Consider the following 20,000-nt stretch of genomic DNA (forward strand, 5'->3'; position numbering starts at 1 on the left):
TAGCAATTTTATACGAGACCATCCTCCTGCCTACGAACGCTTATATTTTCAAGAATTTCACACGATCGAATATTTACCTCATTATACTCATTTGAACCTATGGAAGTTAAAATATACGTATGGATGGTATTTTTGAAGCCCAGAAGTCCATGGCTGTGATAACGAGGGAATGAATGTTAACTTATTTTAATGGGCACCGTTTTTATTGCTATTGCCTTTATGTTTTCCTTTTGTTTTTCTAAATTAGAGGGAAGAATGATCTGAATAATGATGATGTTGAATATGATATCAGTACCTTTAGAAGAAAATGTTTACAGATAATATTTGTATTTACGCTTTATTTGTGTGTGTACATGCTCGGTAATTTCACATTTAGTAGCTCCTTTAAACTTATCATTAAAACCCATAATACATTTTGGTCCAGCTTAGTCCGTTTTATATATATATATATATATATATATATATATATATATATATATATATATTCCCGTATGGCCTACAACCTAAGGGCCTGGAGAATGGGAATTATATGCTGGACAATATTTTCCTTGTATGCTACATTTGTGACTAGCACTTTTTTTTTTTTTGCTATATTATACTAAGGACGAATTACTTAAATGGGACCAAAATGTTCATTAGGTCTGTGTACTGCAGGTATGTAATTCTCTCTCTCTCTCTCTCTCTCTCTCTCTTTCTCCGGTATGTCGACTGAAGGCTGCTCACCTGTTTACTAACTAATCACCTTAGCTCACACCTGTATTTTTTAATGGCGAGGGGAGGATGCGAAAAAAGTGGAGGGTGGACTGGGTGAGGTGGGGGATAGCTGGGGAGAGGAGATGAATGTATGTGTTAGAGAGAGAGAGAGAGAGAGAGAGAGAGAGAGGTGGAAGAAGCAGGAAAAAGCGAAGTGAATGAAAGAAATGAATAGAAGAATAAGAGCCAAGGGGAAGAAATAAAGCGAAAGGTATAATGAAGTAAACAGAGAGAGAGAGAGAGAGAGAGAGAGGGGAAATCGCTACCCAAAGTGGAAGAGGGCACAAACCTATTCTTAACCTTTAGCTAATGTACCTGTTCTCATCTCTTTCTCTCTCTCTCTCTCTGAAAAGTTAGAGAAATGTATTCTCACATTTGTTTTCTCCTACCATATCTCAACTATTTCTTCTGTATTTTTCTTGTCCTACGCTTTGTCACACACACACACACACACACACACAACTTCCCCTATCTCTCTCTCTCTCTCTCTCTCTCTCTCTCTCTCTCTCCTTTGATGTGACATATCAAGTGAAAGATCATCGCCTAAGACTGATAAAGCCGACGAAAATTATAGAGATTCGAGGAGGAGGAGGAGGAGGAGGAAGGTAAGAGGGGTCAAGAAGGGGAGGGGGAGTTAGATGTAAGGGATATTCAAGGGGAATAAGGTTAGAAGGGGAGTAATAGGGGAAGGGGAATAGGGGTAGGGTGTAGAGGAAGGAGGCAGAGTGGAAGGGGTAAGGGAAATGAAAGATGAAGAGATGGTGGCTGTAAGGGAAGGAGAAGATTGGAGAAGGATGTGGGGAAAGTGATGTTGGGGACGGAGGAGGCGGGGACTGGTGTGTTGGGGATGAAAGAAATAAGGGAAAGAGGTTGGGAATTGTATTGGGGAGGGGTGAGGCAACGAAAGGAGGTGGGAGTTGATGTGTTGAAGGAAGTGTAGGATAGGGAAGAGAGGAAGGAAGTGTAATATTGAATAGCGTGAGGTCAAGGGAATGAAGGTGGAGGGATGTGTTAAGGACGGAAGAACGTGAAGAGGAAGTAAGGGAGGGACATGGGAAAGAGGGTATAAGACAGGGACGTGGGGATGATGGCGTACGTAGGGGAAGGAAGAGGGAAAGGGGAGGAGGCATGGAGAATATACATGAGAAAAGAAGCGGCAGAAGGCGGTAAGAGGGGAGTAATAACAGTGGGCGTAAGTGAGGTAGGAGATAAAGAAAGTCTGTGTAGGGTAGAAAGGTGGCGTACGAGACGGAGGTAGGGAAGAAGGAGCGGGGGGAAAGGTATGCGTAATAAAGGGAAGGGGATGTGGAGGAGGGGGAGAGAGGGTAAGGCCTAGGTTGGGAAAGGAAAAGGGGAAGGGGACGTGAGGGAGACAGGAGGGGATTTTGGTAGATGTGATTGTCTTTGAAGGAGGATTGGAGGGGATAAAGTGAAGAGGAGAGGTGACTGTTGAAGAGAGAGAGAAGGGGGGGGGGGCAGGAGGAAGTGGAGAGAGGGGAAATAGTATGCATGGGGAAGGAAGAACGGTGGTGAAGGAGGGTAAATAGAGGAGTAAATGAGGAAGGGGAGAGAGCAATTGGGAGAGGGAAGGTGGGAAGAGAGTTTTGTGAATGGGAAAGAGATAGAGGGGGAAAGAACGGAGCATGGAGTGAAGAGGGACGGAGGAAGGAGAGAGGTGTGGAGGAAGAGGTATGTAGGAAACTTGGTGGGAGGGGAATATGAAGTATGAACATGGGAAGGAGAGAGGAGGTTGGGGAATGGGGAAAGACCTCATAGGGGAGAGAAAGGGAGAGGGGAGAGGGAAGAAAAGTGAAGAGAGAGCAGGAAGGAGTGTTGCTTGGGGGACGGGAAGAAGATGCGGGGAAGGGGAAGGGAGAGTGAAGAGACAGGAGGTAGGAAAGCGATGGCAGGGAGTGAGAGTGGGGTGAGAGGAGGTAGGAGAGTGATGGTGGGGGAGGGAGGAGAGGTTGGGGGTAGAGGAGGCAGGAGAATGATGGTGGGAGAGGGAGGGTGGGGGTAGAGGAGGCAGGAGTGTGGTGACGGAGGGAGGGGGGGGGTGTAGAGTGTTGCGTATCAGAGGCAGGTCCAAATATTTAGCGCTTGATATCACCGCCACACTTCTGCCAATTCTCCTCAAGCAGTAGCCGGAGGTGACCACACAACACACTCAGGGTTGTGGGGGAGGAAGGGCAGTGGGGAGGCAGGTGTGGGAGCAGGAGTGTGAGTCAGGTTGGGATGGGGGATAAGGAGGAGGTGGAGGAAGAGTAGGAGGGAGAGGGTTGATGATGTTGGTGGTGACGATAAAGATAGAGAACCAGGAAGACGCACAAAAGAGAAGAAATTGCCAGTTTTGTTCCTTACGAGGCTGTATTGAAAGATGGGAGAGGAGTTGGAGGGAAAAGAGGAGGAAGACGGAGAGGGAAGTACAGTCAACGAATGCAAAGAGGAAACAAAAGAGAAGGGTAGTATCAGGAGGAGGAGGAATGCAAAGGGAATACAAAAGAGAAAGGTAATATCAAGTTGTATTGCCACAAGGTTATTCGGTGTCAGAACTGAGAAACGGGAGCATTAGCGAGAACGGAACGAGGGCGGGGAATTGAAATAACTATTATGCCAATGTTTATCACGGAGTATAAACCATGAATAAACATAAATATGCAAATAAACATCAAATACACCGAGCGCGTAAACTGATATAAATTGTTTTGGCGCTGCAAGAATTTCGACAGTGCGTTTACGTTACTATGTGAGTATTTATCTAGGAGTATAAACTAAAATACAGATATACTAAATATACAGATAAACATAGTGTAATCTCAGCACAAACAAGTACTTAGTGCTTTTAGTTAGTGAAGCAAAAATTTCGAGTGTTCTCATAAATACCTCAGCCACCGAAATTGAACCCAGGTCACGTATTCACCCGTGTCAGTTTGTTTGTGTACAAGACATATGAAAAAAGCTGTTATTATATTTCAGTGAAGCTTGATGGATAGGTGGGCAGTGGGTTAAGAAAGAGTTTATTAGATTTTGCGTGGAATCTGGATCCGGATGCAGGAATAAATCGTAAATTTTATTGACGTTGGAGGAGGTATGCATGCTCTGGAAATGTATAACATAGCAGAGTACGACCGTATAATTAATTGACTGTGGGAGACCGTAAAAGTATTTGCCTGTTAGGAAAGAGGAATTGCAGCAGTACAATATAAATTTTACTGGCCTTGATGGAGGTAGCCTACGCATCTCGTTAGTGCTTTCTAGTTGTGCTGATGTTTTGACGGAATATTATCCAAAAGTAAAACAAATAAACATGCACATAACAATACGTAACCTTAGGACGAACAAGTATCCATTTTTTTGTAGTTAGGGAACCAGATGATCAATGATGTGTTATCGTAATTATGCGAATGTTTACTATGAGCATAAAACCAAAAAATAAACATAAGTCAGCAAGTAAACATCAGGTACCGGTTTTCTGAAACACAAATTAAAACAAATGTTTTAGTTGGCAGAGTGAGACTTTCGATGATGTGTTTTCATCATTGTGCACATATTTATCTGTGAATCTGAGCGAAACAAAGAACTAGTGTGAATTCTTTTAATTAACAAAGCAAAACCGTCGCTTATGTTGTCTTTTTTAATTATTTTGCAAATGTTTTTCACAGAATATAAACACGGGATAGCGCGAAAAAATTACATATGCACTGAAAAACGCATACATTTATTTATTTATTTTTGTATTCAGTCCCAGAAAGAAAAGCAGAACATTTTCAGTATTGGGGGAATTATTCTCTCAGCATATAAAACTAAAACACAATATACTCTGATATATAGACAAACAACAGATGTTCCAAAATACATAAATTACTAAAAGTTCACGCAGAGTAAATAAATGAAAGAAAAATAGTAAAAAAAGAAAATTCACCTTTATAAAGTATTTTAGGAATATATATAAGAAAAATATTTATATAAAATAAATAAACGAATATATATCAGATAGCCTGCCCAGGAAAAGAAACTGTTAGTAATTACTGAATGTAGGAGAACGTAATCCGTGTAGTATTTTCATTATTTTGCTAGATTTCTTTCGTAACAGATATAACAGGAAAGTAAAGGCGGTCAAGTGAAAAGAAGCGAAGGCGACTAGACACGTAAAAAAAGGATGGATGTAAAAGGAAGGGAAGCAGAAATAAGGAAGGAAGGACGGTAATAGAAAGAAAGGAAGGGAGGAAACGAAAGGAGAAAGGAGGAAGGAAGGATGGAAGATAAGAAAGAAAAAAAGAAACATGATGTGGGAAAGGAGAAAAAAGGAAGAGAAAAGAAGAAAGGCAGTAAAAGAAAAACGAAAGAGGAGGAAGAGAAGGAAAGGAGAAAGGAGGAAGAAGGATGGAAGAGAAGGATGAAAAGAAGAAACCAGGACTTAGAAGAATAAAGGAAGAAAGGAAGTACTGGGGAAGGAAGAAGGAAAATAGAAGGACCAAGACTTAGAAAAAAAAAGTCAGGAGAAGGGAGGATGGAAGAGAAGGAAGAAAAGAAGAAACCAGGACGTGGAAAAAAGGTGAAGGAATGGAAGAATAGATTAGGACGAAAGAGAATGGAGAAAGGAAGGAGGGGAGAAAAAGAAAAGAATTTACCGTGAGAGATACTTGGCTTACTTTTCTCTTTTCCCGAGCAGCGCGGGGAGGTAAACACAGATAAAGGGCTATTTGGGTACCATGAATTTTCCTGAGCACTACAAGGAGGTAATTTAGTGAGAGCTGCGAGTCTGCGTATTTTCCCGGACCATGCAGGGAGATGATCGGCAATGCGTGTAAGTGCAAATTTTATCGGCTTTCCTCAGCGATGCGGGGATGTAAATGGAGAGGAGTCATAGCGAGTGTCTGACTTCCTGAACACTGGAAGGAATAGGGGGATCACTTAATAATAATAATAATAATAATAATAATAATGATAATGAGAAAAAACACCTCGATAATAAAAAAAATCCCACATTAAAGTCATAGTGTCTGGTTTCCTGAACACTGGAGGGAGGCAGGGATCACGTAGTAATGATAATAATAATAATAATAATAATAATAACAGTAATAATAATTAAAAAAACTACGAGAAACACAAAAATCCCATATTAAAGGATCAATTCCTCAAAACATCCCTTCATGGGTAAGCAAAAGATAATAATAAATAAATAGTTGAAGGATCCCCTAGCCGAGATAAGTATATAACTGTCTCCCTCATTTATGGTACAGTTCTTGGAAAGTTTATGAATGCAAGATATGAAAATGGCCACATATAAACATGACCCGTATCACTAAGGGAGGAAATAGAGGAGGGAGGAATAATTTTGTGAAGAAAATAGTGTCCAAGTAGACAAGAAATTAAAAAGAAAAAACTATCCCACATTAAGGGCCCACTTCTCTGAGATTATGAGGATGCAAACAGCGCTTCATGGCAGAGGAAAGAAAAACAGAGGAAAGAGAGGGATGCTTAGTAATAAAATGGTGCTGGAGTGTCAAATAAGCTGCCTTACACATTTATGGTACAGTTCTATGAGATTATATGTATTTAACTTAAGAAAGGATACAGAATAATCACTAACTATCGCTGAGTGAGGTAATTAGTGAAGGGAAAGGTAATTTAAGAAAGAATATAGTCCGTGAGTAGACAAGAAGTAAAGGAAAAAATAAATAAATAAATAAATAAAGCTAGTTCTCTGTCCCGCATTAAACGGCCATTTCTTCGAGATTATGATGATGTAAAATGTCCTTCATGGCGGAGGAAAGAAAAATAGTTGAAAGGAGGGATCGCTAAGAAGAGATAGTGCCAAAGTAATAAATAAAACTGTCTTCCACATTTATGGGCCAATTCTGGGAGATTATGTAGATGTAAAGTACGTAGTTGGACGGAAATAAATGTATGAACTTTTACCGGTACGAGAGGAAGTAGTCGGAGAGAGAGAGAGAGAGAGAGAGAGAGAGAGAGAGAGAGAGAGAGAGAGAGAGAGAGACGTCTATTTCCTACAGCACGATGATGTCTTCTTTAATCTTGCAGTTGTCATATGATTCTACTTAGCCTGAGAGATATATCCGATTGGAGGACTTATGTGTGGCCTTCAGTACGACAGGGTTCCAAAATTGAATTACATTATTTGTAGTTACCCAGAATAAAGGAAATTATTTTATACTTACAGGGCTAAATGTGAATAAATAAAAAATAGATTCCCCATGCTGAGTGTAGTTTCTTGGGATAGTATATTGATGAAGGATACGAAGATGGATATTAACTATTGGTCGCTGCGAGAAGAAATAGTTCGATGTGGGGCTCATTTAATAAAGAATCCATCCCAAAGTGAAGGGAAAACATTATCCTACATTGTGGAGGAAAATAGTAGTAAATTTAAAATATGAAAAAGGACATTGTTTAATACTTGGTGAATGTTAGAATCGGATGGAATAAGGGATCACCAACTCCTTCATTGTTGAGAGACCTCATTTTATTTCGACTACCACCAGACGATTTCATGCAGCTTAGGAAGGAGCTGTAGGACTGAAGGACAAAAAAAAACTATCGCCATCCGTCTCATCCTTGACTGACGATTTTTCAGTTGTTTATACATTTCGGTTTATAGTTATTTATCTGTTTTTCTGTTTACCACCAAGCGACTTTTCTCATATCAGGAAGGAACTGTCTTGGTTAAAGGAGTTAGTAGAGGAACTAGTAATAAAAATACGAAAGTGGACAGAAACAAATTATATGCCATACCGCTAAAAGAAAACATTTGAGGGAGGACTGCTGAAAAAAGAATATGGTGACTGGCAAAAAATAATCTCTGACTCACATTTAGGGGCTATTTTGCGGAAATTATGCGGGTGTAAACAGCTCCCGCCCCCTTCCTCTCTTCCCCTCACTTTTTCCCCTCCCACCCCCTTCCTCTCCTCCCCTCACTTTTTCCCCTCCCACCCCCTTCCTCTCCTCCCCTCACTTTTTCCCCTCCCTCCCCCTTCCTCTCCTCCCCTCACTTTTTCCCCTCTCGACCCCTCTTCGCACCTACACCCCCTACTCTCCATCCTCTCCCCCTGACCTTCCCTTACGTATTCTCCTCCCTCCGCTTCCCGTAAACTCTCTCTCTCTCTCTCTCTCTCTCTCTCTCTCTCACACACACACACACACACACACACACACACACACACACACACACACACACCTTCCCCCATCCGGATTCTGCAAGCAATCAACAAAAACGTGACCACGAGCCCAACATGTAAACAAACAAGCGACCGTAACGTACACACAGGCTGCATTAATCCTCCCCCTCACTGGCTTGAGAGAGAGAGAGAGAGAGAGAGAGAGAGAGAGAGAGAGAGAGAGAGAGAGAGAGAGAGCATTGGGGAAGCTAGGGACAAGAACATAAATTTAGGTGGAAAGATGGGGAATGAAATAAAGGGAAAAGAAAGAGGAAGGAATATGATGAAGAAGTGAGAGACGAGAGTGGGGAATGGGAAGGATGAATGGGGAAAATCAGACCCGAACAATGGGAGAAATGACAGTAGAAAGAAATGAGGAATGGAAAAATGAAGATAGAACAGGTATAGGGAGTCGAAGGATGAGAAGAGGAGGAGTAGGTACGAGATGGATGATGTAAACGAGGAAGATGTAGAGGAGGAATGGGGAGGAAATGAAATGAAAGGTAGGAAAACGGATAGGGAGGAAATGAAATGAAAGGTAGGAAAGAGATGGGGAGGAAATGAATTGAAAGGTAGGAAAGAGATGGGGAGGAAATAAAAGGCAGGAAAGGGATTAGGAGGAAATGAAAGGTAGGAAGGGGATGGGAAGGAAATGAAAAGAAGGAAAGGGATGAGGAGTAATTAATTGAAATGTAGGAAATGGGTAAGTAACGAACGGAAAGGAAATGGATGAAGTGAAGAAAAGGAAGGAGAGAAAATGTGAAATGAAATGGGCAGAGGAGAGCGTGTGAAGTGAGGAAGGAAACGACTACAGGGGAAAAGGAGTTGAGGAAGCGGTAGGAAAGGGATTTAGGAAGTGATTTGTGCAGCTTGGAATATATATACTATGTTGCCAGGATTTATAAGGAGGAATGAGATGGGAGGAGAGGGAGATGGAGAGGGAAGGAGGAAAGGAGGAAAGAAGTGTATGAGGAGACGAATGGGGGAGAGGAAACGGAGTAGAGGAAACGGGAGGAAAGGTGGTGGGGAAAGGCGAAGAGGGAGGGAGGAAGGGAAAGAGGAAAGTGGAAAGAGGGGGGCGGAGGAAAAGAGAGAAGAAGAAGACCGTGGGGGCAAAGGGGAGCAGAGGGGAAGAAGAACAGGGTGAAGGGGAAAAAGGGAGAGTAAGGATGAGTGGGGAAGGGGAAGAGGAGAGAGAGAGGGTGGATTTACGCACATGCATGTGAGCATCTGGTGAGAGACAGGGATGAGGATTTCCTGTGTGTCTCGGGGTTGAAGGGAAGTAATGGGGAGTGAGTATTGTGTTCTCTGTTGCATAAATAAATAAATAAATATATATATATATATATATATATATATATGGAGCCTCTGTGGTACAGTGGTAAAGTGTGCGTTTTCGTATGCTGAAGAACGAGGGTTCGCGCCTCGCCAGGGTTATAAACTTTGGGAGCGTTCTTCTGGCCACGTACTGCTTGGCGGACATCAAGGGTGCTGTGGTTGAACCAGTGTCGCATACTATAAAGTATGCTTGCACCCAGTCGGCTTGCGCGGGCCGATTACACTTGGTTCACAGACTACACACACATCCAAAGCCACTCCAACACTACAATTACACCTACAAGCACTTCTCGCCCTACATACAATCTCTACCAGACAGCCTAAGCCACTTGGTAGTGATACATTGGCTGTATCGTCCCCACTTCGGTCGGGATAGGCCGGTCTTGCAGTGGACACTCAAACGGCTGATGTGATATATATATATATATATATATATATATATATATATATATATATATATATATATATATATAATGTGTGTGTGTGTTTTTTTAATGAAAAAGAACCAAAGGCAGGGTGAAAATTTTGAGTGTTGAACACATCCACACACACAAAAAGAAAATTACATATGAACATGCATGGACATTTCGTGTTGAAAATATAGGTTATATCTGTCTGTGTGTCTGTATGTCTGTATTTCTATCTACCTCCATCTGCCTGTTTGTCTTTATCTATCTGTCCAACAGTTTATCAGTCTCAGCACTCACCTCTGGTAGGACTCCACACGGAAGGTTGGTCTTTGAAGGATGGAAGGTCTGGGAGGTCGATTTTGGAGGGACCAGAATCGTCCTTCACCCCCCCTAACTTCCCTGGCGACCATACACCTGTGGAGGGGGTGGAGGAATGGAAGGAGTGAAAGGAAGACAGGAGGAAGTGGAAATAAAAGGGCGCAGTACCGTAGAGAAGAAAGGCGGGAGGGAAGGAAGGAGGAGGAAAAATGAATGAGGTGGAAGTAAATTAGGATGGAAGGGACGAAGGATAGATGAAATGAGGTGGAGAGAGAGAGAGAGAGAGAGAGAGAGCAGGGTGGCAGGGTAGGTGGTGGGAGAGAAAGAGAACAAAAACTAATTAGTACACAGACTTTAATCAGGCATTGTTGAATAAAAAAGATAAATGAAAAAGGAAAAGAAAATCACACAATTACCAGACCCCTCGACATAGTACCTGGAAAACGAAGCACAAAATTAACACTTGAATTACTAACACTAATATTCAGTGCAACATCCCCCCTGGTTTCCATGGCATCAGGTAAAACAACAAAGGACTCATTTTCACCTTCATATCATTCACGATTTTTACAGGATCTTCTCAGTTTGTGTATATATATATTTATTTTTATTTTGTGTATATATGTTTATTCTGTTAATCTCTCGCCAACTCTTTTTTCCCTGTTTGGCGCTGATGTCATTCACGTTTTATGCAAGAGTAGTTTACTTTTCGTTTCTCATCAGTTCTTTCCCTTTTCCGGAGATGAGTCCAATACTCATCATAGTTTAAATGTTTTTTGGACTTGATTTTTCCCATTATCCCATGTCATAATTAGGTAGGAAAAACACGTCAAGATGATGATGATGATGATGATGATAACGGCACAAGACAAGGTTTATGAATGCCTTGACCTTGTGGTGTTGCCGTGGTGATCATTCTTGGTTTACAGTATGTGGACGTACGTGAAAAAATCTGCAGGTTTACGTAAGGTGTGTATGTGGAGGGGCCTGGGTTTAACATCGCAGGGAGTGAAGGTTGTGTGTGTGTGTGTGTGTGTGTGTGTGTGTGTGTGTGTAGAAAATGCAGAGGATGAAGACTGTGTGTGTGTGTGTGTGTGTGTGTAGAAAATGCAGAGGATGACGACTGTGTGTGTGTGTTTGTGTGTGTGTGTGTGTGTGTAGAAAATGCAGAGGATGAAGACTGTGTGTGTGTGTGTGTGTGTGTGTGTGTGTGTAGAAAATGCAGAGGATGAAGACTGTGTGTGTGTGTGTGTGTGTGTGTGTGTGTGTGTGTGTAGAAAATGCAGAGGATGAAGACTGTGTGTGTGTGTGTGTGTGTGTGTGTGTGTGTGTGTGTGTGTGTGTGTGTGTGTGTGTGTGTGTAGAAAATGCAGAGGATGAAGACTGTGTGTGTGTGTGTGTGTGTGTGTGTGTGTGTGTGTGTGTGTGTGTGTGTGTGCGCTCGCCAAATTAAGTGCTGTGTGAAGATACATCCTGCCTCACCTGAGTCATCCTCGCACCCAGGCAACCCACTAGAAGCCTGTTAATCTTGTGGAAACCCGTGACGTAGCAACCACAAAAGTTAGGTCAAGCGATCACGTGAAGAAGGGGCGGAGGGACAGGGAGGTGGGGTTGATTGAAGGGGTAGGGGTGGGGCAAGGAGAGAGAGAGGGAGGGGACAGGGAAATGAGGAGGGAGAGGGAAGTGGCAGGGAAATAATGAGGGAGAAGAAGTTATTGGAAGAGATGGCGACAGGAACAATGTAAGGAGGGAGGAGGATTTGTTGGTAGTGGTGGGGAGAAGAGAGGGAAGGAGGAAGAGTTGTTGATACGGGTAGGAGTGGGCTAGGGAGATAGCAAATGGTGTTGAGAGGAATGTTGGGAAGAAAGCACGTTGGAGGGGGGAGGGAGTAAGGGAAGGGGTAATTGGAGTGGATTGGAGAAGGGTGAGGTTAGAGGAAGAGAGGTGGATGGATTGGAAAGGAGAGAGGAGTTTAAGGAGGGGGGCAGATAGATGGGGAGGTTGAAGGATGAGGGAGGAAGGTAAAATCGAGAGGAGTGGAAAAGGGAAAGCTAAGGGAGTAGAGGAAGGAAAATTGAAAGGGAATTGGTAAGAGGGAAGTTAGAGGCATTAAGGGAAGTCGGATGGAGTAAAGGAGGACAGGAGAGATAAGGTTAGGAAGGGAGGTGGTGGAGGAGGGGAAGAGGAGGAGAGAGGTCAAGGTGGGGTCAGTGTGGATTTAGTGGGATAGGAATATCTGGCTTTTAAGAATTCATATTGCGACACTGGTAATTCATGATAAATACAGGATCTCGGAAAACTCATTGTGTAATAAGACACTGTCACACCTTGCACACTCCCCACACTGGCCCACCTTACACACACTTCATACTGCTACTCCACACACTGCCGCACATAACGCACACTTCACACTGTCATCCCCCCCCAGACACACACACACACACACACACACACTATTACACCACACACGGCTATACCTGACAATCACTCCTACTGCACCCACTTTATAATCACTCTGCATAGGTGATTTCCATTTGGTGTGTCAGTAAATTTCGAAGGCTTGGGTAAACAGATTTTTGACACATTTCACTTGGTGCTTCTTTTTTAAAATTTATTAGTAAGAAATGAAGATGGGATTATGAAGATGATGGCAATGACGATAGTGATGATGATGATGATGATGACAGTGAAGGTAATGATTATGGTGGTGGTGGTGGTGGTGGTGGTGACCTAATGGTGAATACTGAGGTCATGAGTCACCGGATGGGAGGGAAATGCTCAATCATCTTCTCAGAATCTCTCATCATCCCCTCTTGTTTATTTTCCCTTCCTGGAATTTTTTCACTTCGTTTGTCGGTGTTCGTCCATGATTTTGTTATTTCGGTCTCCTCTCTCTCTCTCTCTCTCTCGCACGCACGCACACACACACACACACACACACACACACACACACACACACACACACACACACACACACACACACACACACACACACACACACACACACACACACACACACACACACACACACACACACACACACACACACACACACACACACACACACACACACACACACACACACACACACACACACACACACACACACACACACACCTTTTGTTTGTAGCCCACTGTCTCATTTACTCCTCCCATCTCCCTCAGTCACTCACTCCAGTCTGTCTGTATTCTTTTCTTGACCTTTCCTTCCCCCTCCATCTCTCTCAGTCCTTCCCTTCCATCTCTCTCAGTCCGTCTCCTCATCCATCTCTCCTTGAGTCCTTCTCCCCATCTATCTCCCTCAGTCCTTCTCCCCATTCATCTCACCATCCCTACTTCACCCCATCCATCTTTCTATTTCACACAGTGTTTCCTTTTCCTTGTCTCGCCATCCATCTCTCCCTCCGTACTTCTCACCATCCGTCTGTCCCCCTCAGCATCACCCCATTTGTCCTCTGCCTTGCCTTCCCGTCTCTCTCTCTCTCTCTCTCTCTCTCTCTCTCTCTCTCTCTCTCTCTCTCTCTCCCTCCCTCCCTCCTTGCTGCACCCCATTTATCCCGTGCCTCGCCTCCCTCTCATCCCACCCCCACTATAAACAAGCAAGCAAGCACAGGTAAACAGAGAAAGTGTGATGGGAGGGCCAGGTCGGGGAGGAGCCGCGGGGATGGAGGGAGGGGTGATGGGGGGATAGGGGGGGAGATGGGGAGGTATGAAGGCATGGGGGTAGAGGGGGAGATAGAGGAAAGGAGGGAGAAGTGAAGAGCAGAGAAAGAGAGAGGTGATGTATAGGGTGGAAGCAGTAGGTAGGTAAGGGGGATATGGGGGGAAAGGGTGTGGTGGGGGAAGGGGGTAAAGAAGGGTATGGAGAATGGATCAAGAATTCGCTACAGATGATGTAAGGGACGAGATTGACCAACAGGTGTGGGGGAGAGGTGAGGGTGGGAAGACGGGACAGGGTGAAGGAAGGGGTAGGGAGAGAAGGAGGGGGAAGGGGAAGGAGGGAGATGGTAGAGAAGAGAGAGAGGGAATGCTCTACAGGTAGTGTAAGGGGTAGGGGTGATAAGAACGTGAGACAGAGAGAGAGAGAGAGAGAGAGAGAGAGAGAGAGAGAGAGAGAGAGAGAGAGAGAGAGGATGGAGGAAGGGGAGGGGAAGGGAAAGGAGGGAGGGGGTAGAGAAAGGTAAATGAATACATTATAGGTGATGGAAGGGGTGGAGGTGATGTGCAAGTGAGGGCAGGGAAGGAGAAAAGACAGGATGAAGGGGTGGGGTGGGGAAGGGGAAGGAGGAAAGGGGGTAGAGAAGGGAGAAGGAATGCCGTGCAGGTGATGTAAGGGGTGGGAGTGATGAAGAGGTAAGAGGGAGAAAAGCTAAGAGAGAGATGAAGGAAGGGGAGGGGGAGGGGAAAGAGGAGGGAGAGGATGACATTCGCACTTAAGGTGATGTAATGGGCAGGTGCGATGGGCAGCTGAAGTGGGGGATGGGCGAAGTAAAGGAAGGGGAAGAGGGAATGGAGTGGTAGGAGAGGGAAAGGAGGGAAGAGAAGGAGAGGGAGGGGGAAACGGAGAAAGGAAGTGGAAGGAGGGGGAGAGGAAAGAAAGGAAGGGAAGGGAAATAGAGAAGGAAGGGAAAGGAGATGCTGCTGATAAAGGTTAGAGGAAGAAGAGGTGAAAGTGAAGAAAAGAGGATAGAAAAGAGAAAGAAAAAAAAAAGGAGGGGTTTCATACTGTTAAAACAGGGGAAGGGTTGATGGACAGGAGATGGGGGGGGAGCAGAGAGGACGGTGGGAGTAAGGGAAAATTGAGGAAGGAGAGAAAAGGAGGAAAGGGGGCGCCAAAGGTAAGGGAAGGAGGGGGGAGATGAAGAGAAGGGGGGAAGAGGAAGAAATGGGGGAATGGTGGGGAGGATAAGAAGGAAAAGCGAGGTTTGAGAGAGAGGGGAAAAAATGATAGGCTGTGACGAGAGATTGGAGGTGGAAGGTGAGGAACGAAAATGAAAAACTGTTGGTGGTGGCAAATGATGGAAGGCTTAGGGCGAGGATGGGTAGCAGGTGAAGGGAGGGAGGGTATTAGTGATGGAGAGAGAGAGAGAGAGAGAGAGAGAGAGAGAGAGTGGAAGGCAGTACATGAAACAGACAGAAATAAACACACACACACACACACACACACACACACACACACACACACACACACACACAAACGCAGACCCCAAGTAACAATACCCTTTCCATTATGGTACGACAAATGGGGTAGGATATACTTGTCATTGCTACACCTGTACCGCCCCACGCAGGTACGGTCACTGTCCCCGCTCGAAAGATTACGCCACCAACCATAATAAACCACACGCACCATCCCCCAGCACGGTACAGTCGCAAGAATTCCTGGGCTGGGTAATTTATTCACAAGGTAATGGTATTTTGCTGATATCTGTTCTACTTTTGATTTTCCCATTTAAAATTTCTGGATCATGTATAGATGTAGGCAGGTTGAATATTTAATGAGCTTGTTTGACCTTTCACTATCAAGAATTTACCTTCTACTTTCCCTCCTCCCTCACCTTACTGTTCCCCTCCCTTGTAACTCCCCCCACTTGACTTCCCCTCATTTCCACTGACTTCTTTTACGATTCCCCTTTTCCTTCATACCTTCGCCTTCCCTCCCTCTCAGACTCCCTTCACTTGACTTTCCTCTTTCTCTATATTTCTTCCTTGATTCTCTTACTCCTTTCCAAAAACTACTTCCTCCTCCCCTCTCTTCTCCCATGATTCCCTCCCCCCCCCTCCCCTTCCGTCTTCCCTGATTCCCCTCCCCCTCCCCAAAATTACTTCCCTTTTCCCCTTCCTTCTCTCATGATTCCTCTATTCCCCTCCTACCCGCACCTTGCTTTCCCCTCATAAAATTCTTAATCTTTGACTACCCTTTTCCTTTCTTCTCTCCCCCATGACTCCTCTTTCCCCTCCCCTACATCTTACTCTCTTCTCATTCCTATCCAGCTCCCCTGCCTTACCCTCCCCTTACTCATTGTACAGTACTCTCTCTCTCTCTCTCTCTCTCTCTCTCTCTCTCTCTCTCACGCACGCACGCACGCACGCACGCACGCACGCACAAACAACCCCCCCCCCCACACACACACACACACCGGCTCCATCTCTCTCTTCTCGTGGGCCTAAAGTTGGGCGTAATGTTGAGGAACGGTGTATGTTGTGGGAGTGTGATGCATGGACTGGGTAAGAGAGAGAGAGAGAGAGAAATCCCCGGAAGTCTTGGAGGTGTGTGCTGCCGCCTTTAATCTGGCTGTCCACTTCTCTCTTCACTACTGTCCCTCTCTCTCTCTCTCTCTCTCTCTCTCTCTCTCTCTCTCTCTCTCTCTCTCTCTCTCTCTCTCTTTCTCTCATACGTCTAGATGTCAGATTAATTATGCAAATCAAAATAAACTGACAGTATTTACCCAGAGTACACTACCGTAAAGTTTTTGTGTGTTTTGACAGGCTTTGGCACAATTAGGTGGGGGAGAGGAGGGGAATAGGAGGGAAAAGGGGGAGAAGAGAGGGGAGAGGAGGAGAAGAGAGGGGAGAGGAGTGGGGTGGAAGAAGGGGAGGGGGAGAGGAGAGTTAGGGAATGGAAAGTTAGGAGGTGGTGTGCAAAGTGGTCAGAAAGAATAATGAGAGGGAGATGTGAAGGGAGGAAAGGAGAATAAAGAAGGACGAAAGGGAGAAGAAACTGAGAAAATATGGTAGGGAAAAGGAAGGGGGAAGTCAGGGGAAGGAAAGGAGGGAAAAAAAGGGAAAGGGAAAAGAGGGAGAGGGGAAGCAAATGCAGGATGATGACAAATGATGTGAGAGAGGTTGAGGCAAAGCTAAGAGGAAAATGAGAGTGAGTGGAGAGAAAAGATATGATGAAAGGGAAGGGATGAAGAGATAGGGAGGGGTCGGAGAGGTAAGGGAAGGGGGAGAGAGAGAGGCAGGAGAGGGGCAAGGGAGGGGGTGAGTGTGCAGACCAGATGAGAGTGTCGGACGGGTGACTCACAGGCCAATATATATACCTGTGTGGTCCAACTTGAGATATTAAATGATTATAAGTGGGTGTGGGGACGGTGGGGGTGATGGCAGGATTTAGAGAACTCGAGTGATGGAGAGAGAGAGAGAGAGAGAGAGAGAGAGAGAGGTTGATGGAAAAGGAAAGAGGATTGAAGAGATGAAGAGAGAGTTTAATAAGGTATCTGGGAAGGATGTGTGAGATAACAGGCAAAGAAGGAAAGAGAAGAGTATGGGAAAATGAGGTGAGGAAAAATAAAGACGGAAGGAGAGAGAGAGAGGCGAATGAGAAGGAGAAAAAGACAGATTGAAGGAAGGAAGGAGCACAAGCAGGGAGGGAGAAAAGGTGAGAGACGGAGTTAAAGGGGGAGGGCAGGGAGAGGCGGGGAAGGACAGCATTAGAGATAGTTCAAGCATGGGTGAATTATTGGGGAGAAGGGAGTGATTGAGAGGAGGAGGGTGAAAGAGAGGGAGGGGAGCAAGGGAGTGAAGGGGAGGTGTTGGAGGGAAAGAAAGGAGCAGGATTGGTGTGAGGAGGGTTGAATGAGTGACTGGAGGAATGAATTAGGGAGAGAGGGAATGAGTGAAGGGTACTTGGGAGTGATGACGGTGAGAGGAGTATGAGGGAGAGGAGGAGAGGGTCGTGTGAGGGAGGGAGCGGTGAAGGAGTAAGGGAGGGTAGTGGGCTTGAAGGAGGGTAGAGTGAGAGGATGAAGGAAGATAGGGTGAGGGGGATAGCGGAGGTAATAATGAGGGGGTAAAGGCACTAGAGTGAAGGGTTGAGGAGGTTAGAATGAAGGAGTGAAGGAGGTAAAGTGAAGGGGTAGGGTGGAGGGGTTGGGAAGGAAAGAGTGAAGTGGGTTAGGTTGGAAGGGCTGAGAAGGGTAGAGTGAGGAGGGGGATTAGGTTGGAGGGGTAGGATGAGGGGATGAAGGAGTCCAGAGAGAGAGAGAGAAGGTTTGAGGGAGGGTAGAGTGAGGAGGTGAGGGAGTAGAATGAGGGGAGAAGGTGAGGGGTAAGGGTGAGGTGGGGTAGTAATGGTAGTGTTTTATAGTGTTCCCCTTTTAACCCTTTGGCACGGGGGAGCAGGTGGCACCCTTTTTCCCCCCATTCTCTCTCTCTCTCTCTCTCTCTCTCTCGCTCCCTCCCTCCCTCCTTCCCTCCCTCCCTCCCTCCCTCCCTCCCTCCCTCCCCTCCCCTCCCCTCCCCTCCATGCTTGCTCACCCTCCCTCCCTCTTAGTCTCCCTCATTTAACTTACTCTACTTTGTCAGTGTCTCCTCCTTCATCTCTCCCTTCCCTCTTCCTCCCTTCCTCCCTGCCTCCCTCCTTGATGCTTGATAACCTTTCTCTCGACCTTCTAAGGCCTTGGATAGGGATGTGGAGCGGGAGAGGAGAGAGGGAGGAAAGATAGTGGATGGGGCTTGGGGAGCGAGAAGGAGGAGGGGCAGTGGATAAAGAGAGAGAAAGGTAGGGGAAGGGAGAGAGGAAGGAAAAGGACGAAGGACAAACAAATTGAAGAAGGAGAAGGGAGGAATTTAGGGAGAAAAGGTAGAGACGAGGAGAAGGAGAGAGAGATAGGGAGAGAGGAGGGGAGAATTGAATGAGAGGCAGGGGAGAGGGATGCCAGAAAAGAAGGGAAAGAGGGAGGTGAGTGGGGTTCAGAAAAGATAGGGAGCTGGAGGGGAGGGGAGAGGAAAGGTAAATAAAGGGAGGAAGGGAAGGGAGAGAGGAAATATACAGAGAGGGGTAGAGGGGAGGGAAGAACGAGGGAGGTAGGAGGGGAGGGGAGAGGAAGCATGATTGAGAAAAGGGAGGAGGGAAGGTATTAGAAGAGAGGAAGTATGCAGAGGGTAAAAGGAGCAGAAGATAAGAACTGAAAGGGGGATACACTGAAGAGATATTTAAAAGGAAGGTGATAAGGATGGTGGTGACACGATAGGTAGATGGAGAGATGGACATATAAGTAGATAGGTGAATGGATGGATGGATGGATTGGTGATTGGATGGTTGTTTGGATATGTAGGTAAGTGAACGAAGGGATAAGTAGATGAACAGATAGAAGGATGGATGGGTAGAGATGGATAGAAGGATGAATACGTAGGTAGACTGAGTAAATGGATGGCCACACGGATGGATGGATAGATAGGTAAATTGATGCATGTAAAGATGAATATGAAAGAAGACGGATGGATGAATGGATAAGTAAGTGAATGGATGGATAGACTGAGTGTTGGATGAAATAATTAAACGCTTCAGTGCCACAGCTACCATCTGCACTTTAACTACAACCACAGCTGCCACCTCCACATGAACCACCACCACCACAACGACCACCTCCACACTTACCACTGCCACAATTACCACTCCACATTAACCACTACCACAAATACCACCACATTTACCACTACCACAACTACCACCCCCACATTAACTACTGCCATACCTGCCACCTCCACTACCATCACTACCACGACTACCACCTTTACTACTACCACCACTACCACAACTACAACAGCCCCAGCAATTTCCAGCATCACCCGTGTTACTACGCCAAGATCAACATGGGCTGAGTCAGAGGAGGAGGAGGAGGAGAATGAAAAAAAAAGAGGAAGGAAGGAAGAAGAAAGAAAAGGAGGAGGAGGAGGAGGAGGAGCAGGAAAGGGAGTAAGAAGATGAAGAGAAAAATAGGAGGGGGAATAAGCGTAAGTAGATGAAGAGGAAAAAATAAGAAATGGAGGATAACAGTAAGGTAGAGAAAAAGATAATAAATCACAAAAAGAGAAAGTGGGAATAAAGATAGTGATAATGACGATAACAGTGATGGGGAGAACAGGAGGAGTGGAGGAGGAGGAGATGTATTGTAGGCGGCTGTGTTAATGAGAATGAGGAAGAAATATAGCAGTAGGAGAGTGTGATGATAGTGATGTTCAGTATGAGGAAGAATTAAAGCAGAAGAGGAAAGGAGGT

General features: G+C 45.2%; 1 protein-coding gene across 1 annotated transcript in view; it reads right to left on the minus strand.

Annotated features, from left to right (window-relative positions):
• The window catches only part of LOC145393486 (uncharacterized), a 281,432-nt gene that overhangs the window by 246,892 nt on the left and 14,540 nt on the right, over window positions 1-20,000 (minus strand). The window contains exon 2 of the mRNA XM_080267606.1: window positions 9,977-10,093. Coding sequence (XP_080123732.1) covers window positions 9,977-10,093 — 117 coding nt within the window. The remainder of the gene's footprint in view (window positions 1-9,976; window positions 10,094-20,000) is intronic.

This window comes from Coenobita brevimanus, chromosome 24 (genome assembly GCF_032717465.1).
Source record: "Coenobita brevimanus isolate Jiangsu-jjx chromosome 24, ASM3271746v2, whole genome shotgun sequence".
Classification (NCBI taxonomy): domain Eukaryota; kingdom Metazoa; phylum Arthropoda; class Malacostraca; order Decapoda; family Coenobitidae; genus Coenobita; species Coenobita brevimanus.